At 38.2% G+C, this 25,397-nt stretch overlaps 1 protein-coding gene and 1 pseudogene across 2 annotated transcripts; one reads left to right on the top strand and one right to left on the bottom strand.

Annotated features, from left to right (window-relative positions):
* Positions 1–1,027: 1,027 nt before the first annotated feature.
* LOC142335859 (uncharacterized) lies at positions 1,028–19,237 on the bottom strand. 2 transcript variants are annotated; one of them, XM_075384187.1, is made up of 2 exons: positions 18,567–19,237; positions 1,028–2,112 (listed from the first exon to the last, which is right to left on the bottom strand). In XM_075384187.1, the coding sequence occupies exons 1-2, from the start codon at positions 18,626–18,628 to the stop codon at positions 1,050–1,052; spliced, it is 1,125 nt and encodes a 374-aa protein (XP_075240302.1). In that variant the 5' UTR covers positions 18,629–19,237; the 3' UTR covers positions 1,028–1,049. The 2 variants fall into 2 exon arrangements, with proteins under 2 accessions (XP_075240302.1, XP_075240303.1); XM_075384188.1 differs by having other exon boundaries at positions 1,028–2,124; positions 18,567–19,236.
* On the top strand, positions 19,012–25,397 carry LOC142335822 (uncharacterized; annotated as a pseudogene).

The following is a 25,397-nucleotide window of genomic DNA, read 5'->3' as shown; positions in this document are numbered from 1 at the left end:
ACGCTGTTCAGAAATGTGGTTTTTCCAGCATCTTGAGGTCCAATAACTCCAATGAAGCATTGAGTCGCCAGAAGGTCTCGAATTTCATACACTTTTTTGATGCACATTATGCGATGTATCAAATGTTCCTTCGATTTCTGAACGCATGCTTCCAACTTGCAGCCGTTAAAATTGTTTACTCCCAGCTGTTTATCGTACATCAAGCAAATAGCCTTTTCCTTGCTGTGCAGGCTTCCTTCTGTTATGAGGTCGTTCACCTCGTTGATCACTTCAAGTTTCTGGTTGGTTCGCTTGCTCCATGCTAAGTAGAGCTCGCTCTTGATTAGCTCCACCACTGTTTCGTATATCTGACTTCCCAGGTCCTCAGTCAAGTACCTGTTAGCTGCATACCCCGATCCTGAAAACCCAAGAGCCCCCGCTGCTACTTCGTAGCCCACTAGAAGCAGACAAGGTCCCGCTAAGTAGACGGCGAAACCACCTGCAATTGCCAAAACTCCAATCCCCAGTTTTTTCCCAAAACTCTTTTCTATCTCCAAGCGTAGCCCAGCTTCGATCTTTTTTCTCATTTTTGAACAAACGTCTAAAACCTTTTTGTAGTTTCCATCGTTGCTCAACGCTTCCTGAACAGATCGTTTGTCAGCAGTGACAATATTTTTCAGCGTGTCCTGGTCGGTTTGATTCAAACATTGTTCGGCAAGTTCTCGTATTTTGACTACGAGCGAGCCCTTCAAGCGATCGCTGCCCGCAATTTGTGTCAACGCCAACCCGCGATGAATTGCATTTTTAACTACCATGGTCACGTCATCATCTCGCGCGATAGTGATTACAGATTTAAAGGCAATGTTTCTAATTTTGTCGGAAGGTAGTTGAACGTCGCACTTTCCAAACAAATTGGCGATTTTGAAGTTTATCCCATGAACGGAAACTCCTGCATCGAATTGATCGGTCACTTGCTGTCGTAAAAATACAGCAGATGAATTACACGTGAATGAACTGTCGCTGATTTTGAGCAGTTTTGTATCTCCAAAAGGAAATGCAAATTCAAACTCTCAATATTTGGGACAAATTTCGGCTGCCGATATATTTTTACCTCTGAGGGTCAAAATTAAAATGTTGTTGTTATTTTTGTCAGTTTCAAGCAGCAATTCTGCTTCAGGAATATGTGGATCCAAGTCAAATATTTTGCCCACATTTCTGTGTTCTTTAAAATTCACACATTTATTCAACTGGCATTTCCTGCTGTACTGCTCAATGTTGTGCTTCTCAATTGACTCGATCGTGATGGAATCAAAAATGTCTAATTTTCTCATCACTTTTTCCGCTGCTGCCGACACGTTGTACGCTTTAAATTCTTCACTGTTCTCGTTGAGAAAAAAATAGTTACCAATTGGTACGTAAGTGTGTTCAACTTGGCTTTGCTGCGATTTATCTAATAACTGCAGACCCGATCTAACCGATCGAAAGATTGCAGCATGTTGCAGTAGTACTTGAGATGCGGCGCTAAGAATCGCTAAAACTGCTGGATTGAGATCACTCAGTAACTTTTGAAGACCTCTCACAGCTTCCGATGATCCAATGTTTTGTATCTTTCTATGAAATGCAGTCATTGATTGAGTTAAGGATAGTATACGAGGCACTGGGTCGTTTTCAGCAACGATGTTGAAGATTTGAAGGTCAGGATCAATTTTGAGCAAATAGTTTCTACTCTCTGAATCGCAGAAGAATGGAGATCCGAAGGTTATACTTCTGACACTTTTGAAGATCTGTGTTTGTGATCGGTGCGTTTTTATCAGCAATTCGATGTATATAATTGACGCAATGGCGCCGCCCAGTGAATGACCACAGAAGACCAAATGTTTATCAAGGAACAGATCACTTGAAAGAACCCGCATTATTGGAAACATCTGAGCTCGCTTTAAGAAGCCTGCGTGGAACTTACCTGCACTAACTGTTCGCTTGGCGTGCGCGGGAGCGATTGTCAGATCGGTTGCCAAATCCTCCCAACTTCCAGTGCCTTTAAATGCCACGTACACTGTTTCACTTTCGTCGCATTTTGCCACAACAAACTGATTAGAACCATGTTCGTCAGTCACTATTGTGGCAGTCATTATGCTGAACATACACCTTTACACCATCAACCACATCTCTAGCCAATCAGAGACTGAGAAGACTCTATTCTCTAATAAATAAGCGGAACTGAACTTGCTATAGTCAGTCTTCTAGTTAGCCTTATACATTATGTATACCCTCTTGACTCCGGTGCTAATTGTATTATACACCGTAATAAACATCATACACCTTCAGTGTTTTGTAGAGTCGGTTAGTCTTAGAGATATAGGTAAGTCTACTTCGCGCGTAGAAATAAGTAGCCCTAGCTCTATATACCTTAAGGCTGTAAAAGGAGCCCAAATAGGGTATGCCTTAACTGGTGCGACCAGTGAGTTAACAAACTCTAACCGTAAAAAGAACTCAAATAAAACACCCTCCTTTCTACTTAGACAAAAACCTAGATTTAGACTAAATAGTTACTTAATTCTTCTTTATTTAAAATATAAAAAAAGGGAAACACAATCCCATAAAAAGTAGAATAACAATCTACGAGACAACATATTCCTCACCATGGATAATCACTTTGAACAATCATCATCTCACTACCAATATCACTCAGACGATTCCCAACTTCTTGCTCTCACACAGCAAAACCGCCAATTAATGTCGGATATCACACCCTTTGATGTTAAAGAATATCAAAATGAAGACGAATTAAATCTCCTACTTAATATAGCTAAACAGCTAAAAACACACTACTTTAAATTAGAACAACAACCTTTCCTTTCTTTACCAGAGAAAGCATCACACATCTCTAGAACTGCTTTCCTTTCCTATTTAATAGAAATATATAATAAAACATTAACAAAAGGCACAATTTTGTTTATTTGTGACCCATTAACAAACAAATACACCTCTTTAATATACGATACACTATTTCACCCACTGTCGGATACATTGTTTGAATTTCTTAATTGGATTTACACAGAAATCCAACCACACGATAGGGAAATATCATTTAAGAAATCTTCACTGGAATTTCTAAAACGCCTAGCACCAGTATTAAATGCAAACGCTATACAATCTCGTAAAGAGAGTGTACACAAGCTTGCACGACAAGAAGTCGAAGGCTTCAGTAAACTCCTAGAACTATATATCACCACCGCGACAGATGCAGATTTGTCGGCGGAAGATATTTTAGAGACGCTTACACTTTTAACCTGGTATATTCACAGATTTTGGAAAAGTTTAGTGAGACATATTTTTACAGCCACGCAACACATTGCGGAAGCTTACCCCCAGATAATACCTAAATTACCAGAGACCCTTCAATATATATACGATAAAAATTGGTTTCCAGATAATTTCATTAATATACCAGAAATACCTTCGGAAATTATAAGTAAACTAGGATTAAAACATAGACAAGTACAAATAACTAATCACAATGCAGAAACACACCCATTTACATTTACAAATGTTCCTGAGAATACAAATACATCTCTAGAGGCATCACCAACAGATAATATGGACACAATTGTACATAACCCACCACCAGAAAATATAATGAACGAAACAACGGAAACTGACTTTAACTCTACACTGCTAGATGATGGGACACTTTTCTCATCACACACAGTAAACACAGTAATCGATCTAGCAGGAAATGATAATAATAACAACAATTATCATAATGAAGCAAACACAACAGATACTCACTTGTATCCAAACCAACACCATAGGCAACCAGTAAATTCGACTGAATTGACACAAAATTCAGATCGGCTAAATACAACTCTCCCACCTCTACCAAATGTGAACACTCCACTACCGCGTCTAAATCGACAAAACTCAGTACACTTTAATACGCAACCAGTAATACTAAATACTTCCAGTCAACCCACACAGGGGTTAAACCAAAATATTCAAATCACACCACAACAATTTGTGAATATAGTTCGACAACTAAATTCACAGAATAACCAACAAACTACTAATGCTCCAACTCCATATTATTTACAAGCGGCCTCCACACAGACTCCATCACCTATTGTTCGTAGGAGTGCACCTATGATGTACCCCTACTTAGGAGGATCGGTACCCATGCAACAGTCTTTAAGACCGTTTGATGGTACTGACCCAACTTACACCACCGAAGATTTTCTAAATGCTATCACAGCAAACATGGTAATGACCGCAGGACCAGAGCAGACTGATTCACCATTTCACGAAGCTTGGATCCTTAAACGGATTGCCATGATACAAACTGCCTTAATAGGACCAGCACAACAATGGTACTCACATTTACCACTTGAAATAAAAAAGGATTGGCAGGCATTTTGCCGCGAATTCCAAAAAACATTTGATAATCAACAATCGCAAACACAAGCGAAATTACTACTTGAAAGCATGACGCGTAATTCAGGCGAACAAATTAAAACACTCGCTCTTAGAATTGAACAAATGACTCGAAAAGCATATGTTAATAACGCTCCAGATATGAGAAATGCACAAATGAATGACGCACTAGTCAAAGCACTCCATCCTCAACTAGCCAGAATTGCACTAAAAAAGATTGCCAACCACAAATCTACAGCATTGGAACCACAACTTCCATTTGCACAATTAGTAGAAAAAATACACCAAGAAGATATTACTCGTACACACATTGACCGCCATAAATTAAATCCAAATTCAAGTACACCTACAATAAATACTATTTCAAGCGATATTGACAACCTTACAGTAGACGATATACATTTGATGGAACAAGATATAGCACATGGGATCAATGTAGTACGACATAAATACTCAAATGATCCTAATTTCAAAGGAAAACCACTTTTTCTTAAATTTTGCAAAAAATGTTCTCGTTCAGGACATAGTATTTCTACTTTTCCTGATAAACGATACACAAAACCCGTAGATAAACCGAATTTTCAAAAACAAACCTTTAACCAAGCTATGAAGGGAAACCAAAATCTCCCAAATAGACAAGTCACATCAAACAACATGACAGGGAAACCTCTTCCATTCTCTTATCGTTCTCGTAGCAATAGTCGAGACCGAAATAATTCTAGACACAGAAGTCCACATAAATATCTTCAAAATAACTCCAAACCATACTATGGTAATAGTAATTTTAAACCACCCAGTAGAAACGGTTCACCGTACCCTAAACCAAATTTTTATAAAAATACAAATAATTCACGACCACAATCACCATATAATAATAAGGATGGAAATCGTCCTAGACGACCATTTTCACGAAATCGACTCAGAAATGTTCGAAATTATATTAACACACTATTGGACCAAGAACCAACAGACGACAAAACGTCCCACACAGAAAATAACGATAACCAAAGTGTTTCAGAAGAAACTCTCCTAGAACAAAAATTTAATGATTTACTCCTTGAATTAAATCAAGACACACAAGAGGAATACTATAATTGTCAAGAGGAATGTAATACTCTCACCGAAGAATACATTCTTTCCACCTCTTGTAAGAGTAATATCTGGGTACTACCACTCACAATATATACACCACAATCACCAGACACTAAAAGAACAATTTCACCACCACATCTTGAGATAGATTTCTTACTAGATTCTGGTGCCACTTTAAATATTCTAAACAATGACACTTGGAATGAAATTAAAGAGTACCACCAACTCCACCTAAAAGCATCAACGTTCGTTCTCTCAGCAGCGAATAACTCCAAATTACAATCTAACGGAACAGTCAAACTCACACTGTATCCGGATGTTACGGAAAGTAGAACACTGCGTAACACATCATTTACAGTTACCTTTCATGTAACAAACACCAAATTCAATATTCTGGGTACACCATTCCTAGAAAAATATGTTGACTCGATAAAGTGCTCAACTCACACATTAGAAATAAAAACTAAGGAGGAAATAAAACAAATTAAGTTTTACGATTCCTCTACAAAACCACCACCATTCTATTCTCGACTATTTCCAGTAGTCGGAGAAACTTCAATCTATTTACAACCAACAGAACATCGAATTTTAACTTATTCTCTCACCGCTTACGAATGTAAACATAAATATGCTAACGGCACTCTGCTGTATGCATCTGATTTCTCTTTCATACCACTCCGGAAAAATATGTTCTTCTCTATAATGGATATAAACAACCTTGAATATCCATACCAGTCATTTATACAAATCTTAATACAAAACCCCCTCTCTCATCCACTAACTCTCACAAAAGGATTAATTGGTTATGCACAACAAGACGTTTCACTTAATGACTACCAAACCACTAAATACCGCGTAAATGAAATCACAGAATTCATGGACGCCTATCACTCTAATTATTTGGCACAAGGAACATCGGAAACACTTAAAAAATTACATTGTTTAAACCTAACTAAGCAACAGGAACAGGAGTATAAAAATAAACAAAAGAAATTTTCGATACCATTTGACATTGAAAAATTCGCACAACAAGATAAAGAGTTTCTCACTATGTTTAACTTTGAACACACAAAACTGACACAACAACAGTTCACACATTTAGCACAACTCTTAATCCAATACAAACAATGCTACGCAACATCTAAGTTTGACGTAGGTAAAGTTAAAGTTGAATTGAACCTCCCGCTGAAAGCCACAGCAGTATTTAAAAAGCAACGAGCCACTAGAATACCACTTCAATTACAAGAAAAGGTACAACATCTTCTAGATATACTTACACACTTTGATATAATATCACCAGTCAGTACAGACTCTCTCACTACGGGAAATACATTTATTAACCCAGTAATTATTCTCAAGAAAGGAGAATCACTCAAAATTGTCTTAGATGCACGTCAATTAAACACAATGATTGACGAAACGAAATGTAGTTGGCCAATAGAGCCTATTCAAATAATACTCACTCGTATTAAAGGACCTATCTTCTCTATTGCTGACATGAATGGTGCATACAACCAGATGCCACTAGATAAACCCTCACAGAGGTTAACAAATTTCGTGATTGCTGGACAACATTGTTTTAAACGCCTTTTCTATGGTATTTCCATTGGCCCAGCAGCCTTCTCATCTTTCATGAGTAGCATATTTAAACCACTCATACGCAAAAACAAAATAATAACATATCTTGATGATGTTTTCATTCAAGATACCACAACAGACACAATGTTACAAACACTTACAGAATACCACACAATTCTACAAAATGAAAATTTAAAAGCTGCACCTGATAAATCTTTCTTTTTTCTTGACTCAGTTAAATTTCTGGGTCACAAAATCCAAAACAATCATATTCACCCACTTAAATCTAAAATAGATGGATTTTTAAAATTACAACCACCCAAAAATAAAAAAGAGATTCAAAACTATGTTGGATTCCTCACTTTCATTTCAAAATATATCTACAATTTACAAGTTATTTTAAGACCTTTCTATCTACAACTCCGAGATACCACCGACTTCAAATGGACTCCAGAATTACAACAAACATTTGATAGGATAAAAAAAGAACTTACGGATGGAACACTCCGTCTCGCAATACCAAATTCTGAAAAACCTTTCTACATTCTTTGCGACGCCTCAAACTACGGTATAGGTGCCGCACTATTACAGAAAAATCAATTTGGAAAAATGGAATTAGTATCAGCTAACTCTCGTCTATTTTTTACCACTGAACTCAGACTTTCAACAATTCTCAGAGAATGTTCTGCAATAATCTATGCATTATCGGAATATGAATTTTTAATACAAGGATCTAAACACCCCATAATCCTGTATACAGATCACAAACCCATACTTTTTTGGTCACCCAAAAGAACAAACCAAATCACCGGGTATATAAATTTCAACTCATACTAATGAAGTTTCCAAATTTACATATTGTTTGGACAGAAGGTAAAAATCTGTCACTTCCAGATTTACTTAGTCGCTCACTGACAACTACAACACAAGACGAACACCGTCTTCGAACTGTTGAAATACCGGAATCAATAAAATTCTTTATGACACACAATTTAAATACACCACCGTTACAATGTAATTATGCTGTCTCAAAAGAATATATTAACACAGTTACAGAAACTTCAAACACAGAACCGATACACTTCCCAATTTACTTACAGATAAAGGACAACTATTTTAAAGTACAACTAGAAAAGGATCTATATCTTCCTATTTCATATCACGAATATCACACAAAAGCACAACCGCTGGAACATACTTACCAAAAACGAAAACTGATAAAAGATACTCACTCCCCCCCTGAAAATTACCCTATTATACAATACACTGATGTCACGTTAAACACAAACAAAACAGAACCTTCTACAAATATTGTACAAGATCCAAATTATGCAGAACTTATAAATACCATTAAGTTCTCACTCCCAACTCAGGATGATTTTATACCACAATCTCCACAAATATATAATTTTTTCTACACAGAAATTACAGAAATTACGGAAACACTTATTTTCGAAGCTCAACAACAAGACCCAGTAATTAGACAATTACTCCTTTGGAAAAAATATAAAAATCCCCCCAGTACCCCCCCACTCACAGTCCGTGCAAATAAAGGACTATTACATTACTATAGACGTTTCACACATTTAAATATAAACGAAACAAATCACCTTCTCTATTATATCAGAGAAACAGAATCACCAAAAATCTGCCTACCATTATCTCTCATCCTAACAATATTTTACACCGCACACACACACGATTTATCAGGACACCCTGGTCGTGAAAAAACTTATGCTACAATCACAGAAACATATTATTTCCCAAACATTCGAACATGGATAGCAATACTCACACAAGATTGTTTAAACTGCCAAACAAGCAAGTCTCTGCCAAATCTTTTAATGGCCCCACTCCAGCCATTTCTTGAAGTCTCACCGTACTTCAATCACAGAATCTCGATGGACACCAAAGGCCCAATTTCACCATCTTCAGATGGAAATTCTTATGTCTATGTGATAGTAGACGCTTTCACACACTTTGTAGTTCTCCACCCGTCACCAAAAAATGATGCCCATAATGCGTTGAACACCTTATTTGATCATTGGATCACAAAATTTGGCATCCCAGATATTTTAGTAACAGATAATGGAAATGAATACATTAACGGCGAATTTGCACATTTCTGCCGTACATACAACGTACAATTTAAACCGCGCACACCATATGCGCCATGGTCTAATGGACTCGTAGAAAACAGTAACCGCCAGTTAAACACTTTTCTTCGCACAGTTCTTGAATCACAATATAATACTTGGTCACAGAAAGTAAAAGTATTTCCATTTGCATTTAACTCACAAGTTAGAACCAATATGAACCTCTCACCTCATGAATTAGTCTTTGGTCACAAACCAAAGAAACCTATAATGTTTAATTTATCTTCTACTACAGATAGTTTTGGAAACTGTAAACCTACAGACAATTCACCATGTCTCCCCCTACCAATACACTCACATACTGATCATCTTGGTCACCACCCTCAAATTAAGAAATTACAAAAAGGAACCTTTGCACATTGGTTTCTAAATCGTGAGAAAATACACTCGCAAGTATATAATGAAGTTCATAATTATTTACATCAAAACAAATATCTTCGTTCTTTCATAAATCGTCGTTTTGGAACGGCACAGCCACTCAAAATTAACACGTATGTTTTAGTCGTAAACAAAGCTACACAGCTTGGAATTTCGAAAAAGATCCAACCACAAAAGGTCGGACCTTATAAAATAATTGACACCCCCACTTTAGTCACGTATAAATTAGAAGACTTTTCAGGCAAACAAATCACCCGTCACCGAAGTAATATTGTACCATATTACCCTAAGGAACTTTTTGTACAAGAACAAATGGATAAATACTTCTTGGATAACTCTTTATTAAAACTTCGTCCTAAAAAGCCGACGATCACCAAGTCCAAGACTGTTTCGTTCAGTCTAGATAAACCAAACACACCATTAACCAATGACCCTTTGCCATTACCACCTTGTACTTTGTCTGAAATACCCGAGAACAACTCGGAAAACTACAATACAAGGAATACTCGTCTTCGACGACAACCAATAAAAGACTATCGAGTATTTATACCACCATCTAAAATTTCGGCTTCACGAACATAACTTTTATAAATATACACGAAACTACACAGTAATACAAATAAGCCACACTCTTTCTCGCTTTCACTAGACGAAAATAACTTAGCATAACACGCTAAATACCTCGTAACTATAAAGGCGAGGGAAATATAATTCCTTCGTTCTCCAATACGAAAGGGATAAATCAAGTAGTTCTTTCACCCCTCTCCCCCCAAATACAATTACTTTCACAGGAGCTATTAATTAAACCTTTCACAATAGTAAATAAATCACACGGACTATCTTCTCACCTGCTCCCCAAGCAGAACCACAAAAACCCCTTCATCAGGAAATGAAAAAGAGAAAAATTCAGGCCATTCCCCGCCCTGATAATAAAAAGGAAATTAACTAAAAGTTAAGTTGACAACCGACCCACAGCTCGGTCCGGGAAAAATTCCCTAAGCTCATTTATTTGCCAAGATATGATTCGGTAACTTTTTTTCACCCGAATGAAAAGTCGTGGTCAGCCTAGACCTCATCGCCTAAAATCACCTCACAGTCTTTCCTTTGCTCAGCCTAGTTGCTCTTCTCTCTACTCAACTCTCTCTTGTAAACTTTCTTCAAACCTTAACTCTCTCTCTCTTTCACCTCTCTAAAATATACTCTCTCTCACTTCTTTTTCTCAAAACTTAAAATTACTTGCTTCACCTCTTAACTAATATTAAAGAACTATCTCACAGTATAGTTCTTTCTTCTTTCTTCTTTCTTCTATCTTCCTTCTTCTACCAGGCATCAATTTAAAACAACTACCTCCAACCTTCGCTCACCGAAGCTCTTCAAAACTCTACTTTCAGTCTCACAGTACTGAACACTAACCAACACACTTTGTCAGCCCTCCTCAAATCTCAAGCCAGGTATGCATATAACCTCTCAACACAGATTAGAAATATTATTTCAAAGAACACCCTACGCTGATACCTTTCGCTACATTCAGAATTTTAAACCGAAACAAATTCGTTTCCAGGATATATTCTACAATCTAGATCACATTTTGTATTCACACACCTGTTGTGAATGGGTTTTCTATATTGGAGATTTTCACAACGATCATTTAGCACTCTTCTATCTCCCAATTTTTCCCCCACAAGCAACACCCAAACTTTCAGAAATTCTTTATACCGATATTGTATACACTGTTAATTTAGATGCAATCCCTGCTTCATATGATATAAAATATATTAAAGAACTTCTCCGTTTGGATGAACAATACCAGCAACTCATTAAACAATCAGACCCCCAATAAACAAAGTGAGATTCCACAAATAATTTACTCTTTTGACAGAAAAGACTATACTATTAATGAACTGCTAGAAATCTTTTCTCCTGATTTTTTAGATCTCATCTTTCTGCACAATGTCATCCCACCAGTCTCACCCTGCGCAGCAATCCGAGTAAGTGTACCTACTTTAAATCTTTTAATAATTGTCCTTCCCACTGCTAAGGACTACCATATATATTACTGCGATAACTGCTCCTACCTGAGCCCATCAATATCTTCACAATTGCGTCCTCTAGTCAACAACCAAACACTAACCCAAGCGCTCCCCCCGTCTCAGAATCACCTAGCTGCTCTTATAGCGAAACAACAAAACAATCAACTCCCAAAAAGTCATCATTTAAACTCTTTAATAAGAAAACCCAAGCACAAGAAACAGAAGAACACCCATACTCAGTCATTACTACTGCCAAGTCTTCAGATAGACCTCGTCCTACTGGACACTCTCCCCCCCTTTACCCCACAATCAGTAATCCCTTATCCCCCCACCATAACCAAGGCCAAAGCCAAACGCACCTACATACGACGCAACTATTCACTACACAACAACAACAACAACAACAACAATATACCCCCCAATTAACTACTCTACAACCATATTCTGGTTTTCTCCCTAATACAACACTCCCTCCACCAACATTAATACCAGCTCCACCACGAGCACCACAACCGGAACTTCTAAATTATTCAAACACCCCTCAATTTTTGACTCAACCAATAAATGTTGCTAACACAGACAAAACAAACAGTTCAGACTTACCCCAACCAATTCATACAGTATCTCACCTACCAGAACAATCACATGATATTAGCCTACTTTCTGATAGCTCTCACTCTGATCACGTTAGCTCACAAATTTCTTCACCTACTCCATCGCAAATTGCAAATAATCCCTTTAATCCGCCACAAGGACCAGTAACTAATTTAGAACGCTTACTTTCACAAGCACATTGGAATCACTCATTTAATATAGTCAATTCATCACCCTCTTTTCAAAGTTCTCTACCACTCAGTTTTACGGGAACTCCTCCTATAATTACACTAAGCTCAAACACCCCAACACCAGATCCTGACCAACACTCTCACCACTGTATTGGTAAACAACCAGATACCACCAGAACTTACCCTACGTTACCACTCAAACTTGATCCGAAATTTATTGTACCCCCTCCAGCCCTCTTTGGAGACCATAATAACGGAGAACAATTACACACCTGGGCTAAACAAAGAATTTCTAAATCGTATAAATTAACACCTGTTCAGAAACAAAGAGCACACGATCTTTTAAAACAATCAAAAATCACCTTTTCCGTTGAAATTGTCGTAGAACAAGACAAACTCATCTTTCACCCTCAAGCTGCGGCTCCACCTATATTCCGGGTTAAAACAAACCCCTCACCATTTATTTGTCAGGAAATTCACTACAAATTTGATAGATACACTAAAAACACCGCAGGATACTTTGTCTTTTATAATCCACACTCTGGACTTTCATACACATGTCCATTACAAATTTAATACTCCTACTCATTAATTTATTCCTTTCGAATACTTTACCAATTAAACCCCCAATAAAAGTAGATCAACAAAATATCACCACACCCAAAACGGGAATACAAGATCTTATTGTCACCCATTATGATTGCTCACCAAAACACATTACAAATATGCAGTATTATAAACTTAATAGAATTGGTGAATGCAAAATTAAACCAGCAGATTTTCAAATCCTCCCGGCTCAAGTCCATATATTCTCGCAAATTCGAACAATACAAGTCAGAGCTTACGGCATATATGCTAAACTTAGTGACAAAGAAGTATTTTGTCACAAAATCGCACTCAAAAGGGGCTACCGGTTTGATCACGATAATTGGTATGTTAATAATATGGAAAGACCTTTCTTTCCCACAGAAATTGAAGCTCGTAGAGAGCTTACACGCATTGGCTTAATGGATAAAAATAACTACCGCCCACAAAGAATTCAATTTGATATACTCGACGATCCTCATTGGCAAGCACGCATTGAGGAAAAACAGGGTAGATTTCAATTTAATCGTTCCGATCCCTTCGCCTTCCAACACGGAAGCCTGGTCTATAATCCCGGCGATCATAATTGGATACCACAAGTCACTGATAATCCCTGGGCTAACTGTCCCGGAAACTCACCACAACATGAATATCATATCATCCACACAATAGGATGGTCATTACAGATAACAAACATCACTCTCACTTTTGATATTGCCACAGAATATATGTATTATGGCAAAGATCGTATTAAATGCGATATCGACCGTGGCTACTGCGAACCTAACCACGATATTAAAGCAGTCGTAATTTGGGAACCTGAACATCACTGCAAAATTTTTGACGTTGGTAGATCTCACGCTCTTATGATCAAATTCCAAAAACGTTACTTTATTGAAACACTCGAAAATAACGAAACAAATAAACGCCACGAGCATGAACCACACATGTATAGCAGCCGTTTTCAGAAACACCTTTATGACGAATCGGCTCTCTCACGTTTTGAAGTTCTCACAAAACCACGTTTTAAATGTAATGAGGACAAACCTTACTACGCCACCCAATATCAAGATATTTTTATTCAATACACAGAAGGTTTTAATTTTGCCTCCGGCACACCTTCATCAGATTTTGATGACATACACATAATTGGCCCAAACAAACCACCATTTGTTACACCATACACAAGAGCCAGAATTAAAGATGGATATGTAATCCCAGAAGAATCTAAATTATACCGTAAATCAGAAAAATACGAACTTTTTCGAAAACAAAACTGGTTTGGCGCTGTTCACCCTAATGTTCAGATAGATGCAAAACTCGACTATATGATTAGCCGAGTATTACTCGAAATGGATCAAACCAGCTTGAATATTTACAAAAAACTCTGTGATCTCGATAGAGACCTTAAACAAACCGCCTTTATATTACTAACACAGAAATTTCCCCTTGTCGGATATGTAATCACGGGGCAGCGACATACATTCGCAACCCTCAAAAGTCAAAATGTAATCTCACTTTATCAATGTAAAACAGTTCAATCACCACTCTATGTTCTTAAAGATCAATGTTTTGAACGTATTCCTATTTACTACCAAAACAAAGTACAATTTGTAGATCAGGTCAACCGAAAAACATTTCCCTGGTCTATTAAAGCACCATGTAAATCCGATAATTTTGACCAACACATCTCACTCGATGTTGACGGCGATAACACATATCGTCTCACACCTTACCCAATTAAAGCACATAATCCAGTAAAAATTTTCACACCCGCGGAGGTAGATAGTCATTTCACCCACGCCGATTTTACCGCGCAACAACTCGGTATTTACAGTCAAAACGACTGGACAAAATCTGTTGATAAAATGCGTTTTAACCAATTAGTAGATGACGCCGCAGAGAAATTCGAAGTAGCACGTGCAGTAAATTTTGCAGACCTTGCAAAACAAGCACAACTACAAGCACAATTTACACGCCTACGTACCGAATATAATGACTACTTTAACAAACTATTTATAGACGGAAAAGAATTCACCCTCCGACGTTTAGATTGGCAAGATATTATTAACGGCAATTATTTGAAAGAATCGTTAATCGGCATCTTTGGATACCCCTGGTACGTATTAAAAGAAATAGCCATAATTTGGACAGTTTTAAATCTCCTCCAATTTATATTCGGACTATTTCGAAATGTGTTAAACACTTATAATCTTAAAACACTCTTAGGACCTAATATCACCCTAGCAAAAATCATAACTTCAGGATTTTTTGGAGGGGTAGATAGCACTACCCCTCACTCACGACATGAATTGAATCAATTACACAGAAAGTTTGAAAACTTCTACAAGAAATTTTCTTCTCCAGCGCACCATAATTCAAATAGACACACTTCCACTTTACCAGTATCTATTTATGATTGCTACGAATCACCGGTAACACAAAAACACGACAAACCTGATTTCCAATCATTACAACTTAATACTTTTCACCCCGATCAACGTAAACGATCACATCATATCTCCATTTCAAAAGATTCTTTTGAGGATGATTCTCACTACCAGGAGATAGATCTCCCGGCAGAATTAATAATGAACCTACCTAGCTCACGTATCTAAATTTTAATTGTTTTAGCAACGACTCCACCAATGCCCCCACAGAGGCCGGATCACCAATTCCACCTAATGTCGACCCCACGGCATACGATCTTATCATGCTGGACGTTGACGACATCCTTCCATCTCCCCTCACCCCATTGGTGTTACAACCACCAATCCTTGAGCCTGTGTGCGAGATGCAAACACCCGCCCTCTTCACGATGGCGCAGTCCTCCCCACAACCACAGTCTGTGGACACTCTCATGTATGCGCGGGTAAACCCACTGCCTTCACCCGCCACATCCTCATCCAGTTCAGGCGAACTCCGCCTGTACATCGACAGTGCTGGCAACTCACCATCACAGATGCCAGAACCGGTCAGCTCGTCACAAGAGCTTCTCTTAACAGGGAATCAGCCTGCACCGCTGACTTCCTCAACAACTACACCTAATCAAATGACTGTGCCTCACTCGTCACAGTCACAGCTCCCCTCATGGGCGGACGAAGTAGAACAGTCTGGTGAATCAACACCAGAGACAGTCGTCCCCAACTGGACGATATCCGGACGTATTCGCGAAACACAACCACGATCACAATCGCTGGTCTACCCACCACCAGTTTTTCCGACACCACCTCAGTTCCGACCACCCATATCCCAACCTCGATATGGACCCACAATTCCTCCCTTGATGCCGGTACAACAGTCGATTGTACAACCACCGTACGATCGACCCCCCTCCACTGACAACTACCCTTGCACGGATCCCTCGCCTAAGCGACGAACCCGTGCAATCCACCACGAGACCTACCCTGCCAGGTCCCCCCAAGTTAGCCAGTCACCAGCTCACACTGGCCAAAGCTCTTCTCGAGGCCCACAGCCCTCACCCTCCAGAGCCCGTACTAACCCTTTTGCGCCGACACAAGGCATCCCTCATAGAAATAAAGGCCCAGACTTTCGATACCACGAGTTTACGAACCCTCTTGGAATTAACACCCGCCAAGGGATTCACGTGGCAGAACGTATCAATTATACGTCGACACCTCCACAACACAACCTTAAACCTACAGCCAGCTCCTGTTCACTGGGACAACTGGAAAATGAACATATAGATGAAGGTTGCGATCAAAATCTTCCCCTTGAGTGTGCTCACTTTCCACTCAACCCAAGATTCACCGAACGTTTTTGGCATCAGTCGAAGTATTTCTTTGCTTTAGCTGATCGCGCTAATGACTACCTTAATACGTTCTTCTCCCGGGATACAGCACCCTACAAGCTGTACGCAAAATATGACCCGTTTTATCTCCAATTTGGTTTCCTCCACCCCACCCAAATGGATGTCAATAACACCAATCACAAAGTGAATCGCGTTAAGATGTTGCATACAATGCACAATTATTTGTTTGCGCAACATCACTTTCAACACACAAACCCACTTATCCATCAAAACTCCCGCCTCCAGTACGCCAACACTAAATTAACTTCACCTTATTATTTGAATTATAGTTACATTATCCAACCCGAATTTTGTGATGGAACCCTCCGAAACTTTGACCCCATCAAAAATTATTTTCTATTTTCACCACTATATGGAAAGACCAACCGTCCAATTTTAGTCCCCATCGAATACTTGCGCTGTGTCGAAGGTGGCGCAACGAAAGTCACCCACGGCCACCCCTTCAATCTCCTCTACAGAGATTGGATGTGTCACCGTTTACAACAATACAAACCCTCAGACGAGGAGACACAGATCCTCAACCACCTCTTAGCCATGCAGCCGCATTGCCACTCGGACCTATTTCCAAAAGTACTTGCAGCCTTCCTAGCACAGGATCAAGGCTTTTTACACTTTTTTCGAGACCCCGACAATGCCGGCCCCGAGTTCGAGTTTGAGTATCGTCAACAGTAAACCACAGACCTACATCACCTCTTGGGCGCACTGACCCAAAATAAACTCAAAGACTCACTGTTCTTTGTGAAAATTATTATTTATTTTATTTAATTTTTTTTTATTATTATTTCTACCTTTTTCCTTTTCCCCCTCAATTTAACCTTTGTTTTACAGATTTTTCCACAACTTGAGAAAAGGATCAATTCTTTTCTTTTATTCCTCTGGTCGGGAACTACTTTAGCAAGTGTTAAATTTAACAAATAAGTTTAACTAAAATAGGTAGCTCACACTGTAGCTAAAAGTTGGTCTTACACCAGAAGGTAAGCTGGTAAATCCCGATCGGTTCAATATCTGTACAAGATGGAGATGAACAGAAATCTCCTTGTACCAACCCAGAGACTACAGACTACAAACGATCCTCCAACTGGGAACAAATCTCCACTATGAGACAGTGGAAGCAGTTGGATATACTTCAACTTCAACCGGACAAGACGTCACTGCCCAGCTCACTCTGAAGCTGGCACCCTTCACTGGTTTCTCCATTGGACAAACCACTTACTGACAGCACTAGTCGATACCACTACGGACAGGGAACACAAAAAACAGCACAAATCACATCCTACACTGAAGAAGACACAACTCCGCACCTACATCACCCACTCATCAGCAAGAAGACAACATGTTCAGCATATTCCTGTCACAACTCACAAATTCGGATCCAACTCTTAACCCCGGACGGATGTGGCAGTCATTATGCTGAACATACACCTTTACACCATCAACCACATCTCTAGCCAATCAGAGACTGAGAAGACTCTATTCTCTAATAAATAAGCGGAACTGAACTTGCTATAGTCAGTCTTCTAGTTAGCCTTATACATTATGTATACCCTCTTGACTCCGGTGCTAATTGTATTATACACCGTAATAAACATCATACACCTTCAGTGTTTTGTAGAGTCGGTTAGTCTTAGAGATATAGGTAAGTCTACTTCGCGCGTAGAAATAAGTAGCCCTAGCTCTATATACCTTAAGGCTGTAAAAGGAGCCCAAATAGGGTATGCCTTACTATCGCTTCGATGGTGTGGTTAGTAATGTTATCTCGCAGAAACTGGCGAGGGTCATCTTCATAAGACGCCATGCTCAAAACAAGACAGTTTTGAACATCTTGACTGTTTTCGGAAAGCCAATTTTGTAGAGGTATTTCAGGCTTTAGACTTTGAACGCTCAAATTTTCGTAATCAGCTGCTGTCTTGATAGCGTATCTTTTACCATCTTGCAGTTTCAGACTATCGTCGAATACTAAAACCCTTTGGGGATTAGTGTTGAGATCTACCAGAAATTTGGGGTCCACGCCAAATAGTGCTTTCAGAGTTTTTCTTTGTATGTCGGTGGCCGCAAGATCAAACGCTTGATTATCGTATTCGATCGTCACTGTTCCGCTCATTGCCAAAATGTATATAATTTGCACTTTTCTCAAAAATACGTAATGATAACGGCTGAATAAATTTTTTATGAACAGTAATAATTCTGATGTACAGGAAACGAAAAGCAGTTACTTCTGCTACAATAAAGACTGGAATAAAGCTCGTTACTCTACCTGTTTATCAGAATTCTTCTCTCAAGGTAAGTAGCAACTAAAACGCGTAATGTTTGTTATTCTGTCGACATTATATAGAAGCCAGCAACTTCATAGTAAATTGTGTACACTTCAGTTGGTGGAAGAACTTGATAAAATATATTTGTTGTTCTGTCAACATTATCTAGAAAACAGCAACTTTATAGTAAAATTATGTGTACAGTTCAGTTGGTGGAAGAACTTGATAAAATATATTTGTTGTTCTGTCGACATTATCTAGAAAACAGCAACTTCATAGTAAAATTATGTGTACAGTTCAGTTGGTGGAAGAACTTTAGTAAAATATATTTGCTGTTCTGTCGACATTATATAGACATTATGAAATTCCTACCAAAGCTCCCTGTACGCTCTTTCAATTGAATCAATATTATTTGAGAATATTGTTTTTTGTTCAGTCGACAAAGAAACTATCAATTTCATATAAATCTATTTTAACAGTGTTTCAGTTTATGAAAGAACTTACTATATTTGTTGCTCTGTCGACATTATGTATAAACTGAGAGGTGTCCGGAATATTAGCCGACGTAAAAATTAGCTGAAAAAGTCAAAACATGAACATTAGAAGAACTAATTGCTGAGATAATTACTTTAAGCAAACATAAGTGAGACACGCAATTATCTAACTCGCGTACACATGAAATTAACGCTTTTGGCCATGCCTCAGCGGCCTATGGGGCTTGATATGTATCTATCACAACCAAACGAAATATCACAACCGTTCTCAGTTCGGATTGGTTAATGTCTCCGTTTGGGCCAATATTCCATTCGGCCAATTTTCCTTTCGGCTAATATTCACGGTACCAAACTGAGAGTTTCCTATTAAATTGCCCTGCACGCTCTTCCTGCAGATAATTTTAAAAATTCAACACATTGTTTTTCTGTCGACATTCTATATAAACAGGGATTCATGAGTAAAACGTTGCATAAACTACTAGAACAGATATGTCACAAATCATGTGAATGAATCAACGCCTGCTTGCGTTATAAGCACTATGTTTGTTGAAAGCAAGAAATACAAAAAAACTTTCTTTTGTACATAGTCTGTAGTAATGCATTTAAAGTTACTTTGTGTTTACAAATATGACCAATGCCTAGCAATCTTTTGATTCGAATTATTCTTTTATGAAGTACTGTTGTAACAGAAACAATCTGAAATCGCACATAACGTTCCAATCCGTTAAGTAGTTACATTTTTGAAAAAGGAAATTTTGTCTTCAGATAATCATTTGATCATGACCATGCTCCCGCAACAATTTTCTACCTCAAATAGTATTTTAACAAATCTTCGAAAATATTCAGCTTTTTTCTTCTATAAAAACAGGTAAAAATTGTATATTGCCACAAATACAAAACTTTTCCTTAAGCTTATAACACCATGTGTGCAACAAACAGTGTGCAAAAAAAGCTCTAAGAACTGAGATGGGGATATTCGGGATTGTTTAATTGCTCTCGAACGAATTTCGAAGCAATTTTTGTAAAGGTGTATTTTTAATGCACAAATTTTGCATGAATTAAATTTTATTTGGAATTTTAGTTACAGGTACAACAACCGTTTGTCAATGGGAAAAATGAACAAGAGCTGTTATGCGCTGTCAAACACATGCGTTTCTTTGAAGCTTTTGCAAACGTTTTTGAACGCTAGTTTTGTCAAATTTTTTACGTGAGCTGGCTGATTTTTTTTAGACTGCAGGACGTTAAAAGGCTTTATTAAATTATTCACGAGGTATTTTTCTTGAGTTTTTGTCCGCTTTTATGGTGGGTTTAATAGCTCTTGGATCTTTTGTTCATTCTTCTAGAAGAATCTGCGCTGCTTAAGGAATGACTTTTTGTCAAAGCCTACTCGCCGCAATGTTTCACATTATCGACTCAAAATGTCGAGATAGCGGTGATGCAGGAATGAAATACGGTTGCTAATCTAGAGATAACAGTTGGACAAAACAATTTTTCCAACAGTTGTCCATAATTTTTTATTTAGAAAAGAGCTGAATATTTTCGAAGATTTGTTAAAATACTATTTGAGGTAGAAAAATGTTGCGGGAGCATGGTCATGATCAATTGATTATCTGAAGACAAAATTTCCTTTTTCAAAAATGTAGTCTACTTAACGGATTGGAACGTTATGTGCGATTTCAGATTGCTTCTGTTACAACAGTATTTCATAAAGGAAAAATTCGAATCAAAAGATTGCTAGGCATTGGTCATATTTGTAAACACAAAGTAACTTTAAATGCATTACTACAGACTATGTACAAAAGAAAGTTTTTTTTTGTATTTCTTGCTTTCAACATATAGTGCCTATAAGGCAAGCATGCGTTGATTCATTCACATGATTTGTGACATATCTGTTCTAGTAGTTTACGCGACGTTTTACTCATGAATCATCAGTTTATATGGAATGTCGACAGAAAAACAATGTGAATATATAAAAATATCTGCCAGGAAGAGCGTACACGGCAATTTAGTAGGAAACTCTTAGTTTATATATAATGTCGACAGAGCAACAAATATAGTAAGTTCTTTCATAAACTGAAATACCGTTAAAATAGCTTTACCATGAAATTGATAGTTTCTATGTCGACTGAACAAAAAACAATATTCTCAAATAATATTGAATCAGTTGAAAGAGCGTAGAGGGAGCTTTGCTAGGAATTTCATAATGTCTATATAATGTCGACAGAACAACAAATATATTTTATCAAGTTCTTCCACCAACTGAACTGTACACATAATTTTACTATGAAGTTGCTGTTTTCTAGATAATGTCGACAGAACAACAAATATATTTTATCAAGTTCTTCCACCAACTGAACTGTACACATAATTTTACTATAAAGTTGCTGTTTTCTAGATAATGTCGACAGAACAACAAATATATTTTATCAAGTTCTTCCACCAACTGAAGTGTACACATAATTTTACTATGAAGTTGCTGTTTTCTAGATAATGTCGACAGAACAACAAATATATTTTATCAAGTTCTTCCACCAACTGAACTGTACACATAATTTTACTATGAAGTTGCTGTTTTCTAGATAATGTCCACAGAACAACAAATATATTTTATCAAGTTCTTCCACCAACTGAAGTGTACACATAATTTTACTATGAAGTTGCTGTTTTCTAGATAATGTCGACAGAACAACAAATATATTTTATCAAGTTCTTCCACCAACTGAAGTGTACACATAATTTTACTATGAAGTTGCTGTTTTCTAGATAATGTCGACAGAACAACAAATATATTTTATCAAGTTCTTCCACCAACTGAAGTGTACACATAATTTTACTATGAAGTTGCTGTTTTCGTTATAATTTCGACAGAATAACAAACATTACACGTTTAAGTTGCTACTTAGCATAAGATAAGAATTCTGATAAACAGGTGTAGTAACGAGCTTTATTCCAGTAATTCTTTATTGTAGCAGAAGTAACTGCTTTTCGTTTCCTGTACATCAGAATTATTGCTGTCCACAAAAAATTTATTCAGCCGTTATCATTACGTATTTTTGAGAAAAGTGCAAATTATATACATTTTGGCAATGAGCGGAACAGTGACGATCGAATACAAAAATCAAGCGTTTGATCTTGCGGCCACCGACATAAAAAGAGAAACTCTGAAACCACTATTTGGAGTGGACCCCAAATTTCTGGTAGATCTCCACACCAATCCTTAAAGGGTTTCACTATTCAACGATAGTCTACAACTGCAAGATGGTAAAAGATACGCTATCAAGACAGCAGCTGATTACGAAAATTTGAGCGTTCAAAGTCTGAAGCCTGAAATACCTCTACAAAATTGGCTTTCCGAAAACAGTCAAGATGTTCAAAATTGCCTCCTTTTGAGCATGGCGTCTTATGAAGATGACCCTCGCCAGTTTCTGCGAGATAAAAATTACTAACCATACCATCGAAGCGATAGTGACTGACGAACATGGTTCTAATCAGTTTGTTGTGGGGAAATGCGACAAAAGTGAAACGGTGTACGTGGCATTTAAAGGCACTGGAAGTTGGGAGGATTTTGCAGCCGATCTGACAATCGCTCCCGCGCACGCCAAGCGAACAGTTAGTGCAGGTAAGTTCCACGCAGGCTTCTTAAAGCGAGCTCAGATGTTTCCAATAATGCGGGTTCTTTCAAATGATGTGTTCCTTGATAAACATTTGGTCTTCTGTGGTCATTCACTGGGCGGCGCCATTGCGTCAATTGTATACATCGAATTGCTGATAAAAACGCACCGATCACAAACACAGATCTTCAAAAGTGTCAAAAGCATAACCTTCGGATCTCCCTTCTTCTGCGATTCAGAGTGTAGAAACTATTTGCTCAAAATTGATCCTGACCTTCAAATCTTCAACATCGTTGCTGAAAACGACCCAGTGCCCAGTATACTGTCCTTGACTCAAGCAATGGCTGCATTTCATAGAAAGATACGAACCATTGGATCATCGGAAGCTGTGAGAGGTCTTCAAAAGTTACTGAATGATCTCAATCCAGCAGTTTCAGCGATTCTTAGCGCCGCTTCTCAAGTACTACCGCAACATGCTGCAATCTTTCGATCGGTTAGATTGGGTCTACAGTTATTAGATAAATCACAGCAAAACCAAGTTGAACACACTTACGTACCAATTGGTAACTATTTTTTTCTCAACGACAACAGTGAAGAACTTAAAGCGTACAACGTGTCGGCAGCAGCGGAAAAAGTGATGAGAAAATTAGACATTTTTGATTCCATCACGATCGAGTCAATTGAGAAGCACACCATTAAGCAGTACAGCAGAAAATGCCAGTTGAATAATTGTGTGAACCTGGAACAGTTCCCTGGTTATATAGTGGACAATGACGGAGATTTTAAAGAACACAGAAATGTGGGCAAAATATCTGACTTGGATCCACATATACCTGACGCAGAATTGGTGCTTGAAACTGACAAAAATAACAACAAAATTTTAATTTTAACCCTCAGAGGTAAAAATATATCGGCAGCCGAAATTTGTCCCGAGTATTGCTAGTTTACATTTGGGTTTCCTTTCGGAGATACAAAACTGCTCAAAATGAGCGACAGTTCATTCACGAGTAATTCATCTGCTGTATTTTTACGACAACTTATTTGGAAAGTGCGATGTTCAACTACCTTCACACAAAATTAGAAACATTGCCTTTAAATCTGTAATCACTATCGCGCGAGATGATGACGTGACCATGGTAGTTAAAAACGCAATTCACCGCGGGCTGGCGTTGACACAAATTGCGGGCAGCGATCGCTTGAAGGGCTCCCTCGTAGTCAAAATACGAGAACTTGCCGAACAATGTTTGAATCAAACCGACCAGGACAAGCTGGACAATATTGTCACTGCTGACAAACGATCAGTCCAGGAAGCGTTGAGCAACGATGAAAACTACAAAAAAAAGGTTTCAGACGTTTTTTCAAAAATGAGAGAAAAGATAGAAGCTGGGCTACGCTTGGAGATAGAAAAGAGTTTTGGGAAAAAACTGGGGATTGGAGTTTTGGCAATTGTAGGTGGTGCATTTGCCGCGAGCTCTACTTAGCATGGAGCAAGCAAACCAACAAGAAACTTGAAGTGATCAACGAGGTGAACGACCTCATAACAGAGGGAAGCCTGCACAGCAAGGAAAAGGCTATTTGCTTGATGTACGATAAACAGCTGGGAGTAAACAATTTCAACGGCTGCAAGTTGTAAGCATGCGTGCAGAAATCGAAGGAACATTTGATACATCGCATAATGTGCATCAAAAAGGTATATGAAATTCGAGACCTTCTGGCGAGTCAATGCTTCATTGGAGTTATTGGACCTCAAGATGCTGGAAAAACCACATTTCTGAACAGCGTTTGGGACGTGAAAGGGGTAGCTGGTTACGGGCCAGACAAGCACACTTTAGTCAGCACTCTGTACGACATAAGTGACAAAATAAAAGTGGTCGACTTTCCCGGGGATACAAGTCTGGCGAACCACTCGAAAGCTTTCAGCATTTGTGGAGCGATGAACAATATCATAATCGTAATAATACCTTACCAAGGAGACGTTAACAAAACTGTCAGTCAGGAATTAGCTAATATTTATCATACAATGCAGCAATCTAGAGACGCCAAAATCATCATATGCATCAATAAATGCGGTCTGTATTCGAAAAAACTTCGAGAGGAATTTGCTCCAAAAAGCGGCATTCAATATTTTCGAAATCACTTCATAACTGAGGTGAAAAAAACTTTTCACCCACCGGGATACGATCCACTGACCTCTTGA

Source organism: Convolutriloba macropyga, chromosome 3, assembly GCF_964194025.1.
Source record: "Convolutriloba macropyga chromosome 3, txConMacr16.3, whole genome shotgun sequence".
In the NCBI taxonomy this organism is placed as follows: domain Eukaryota; kingdom Metazoa; phylum Xenacoelomorpha; order Acoela; family Convolutidae; genus Convolutriloba; species Convolutriloba macropyga.
The sequence above is the reverse complement of the archived record's forward strand: the minus strand, read 5'-3'. Positions and strand labels throughout refer to the sequence as shown.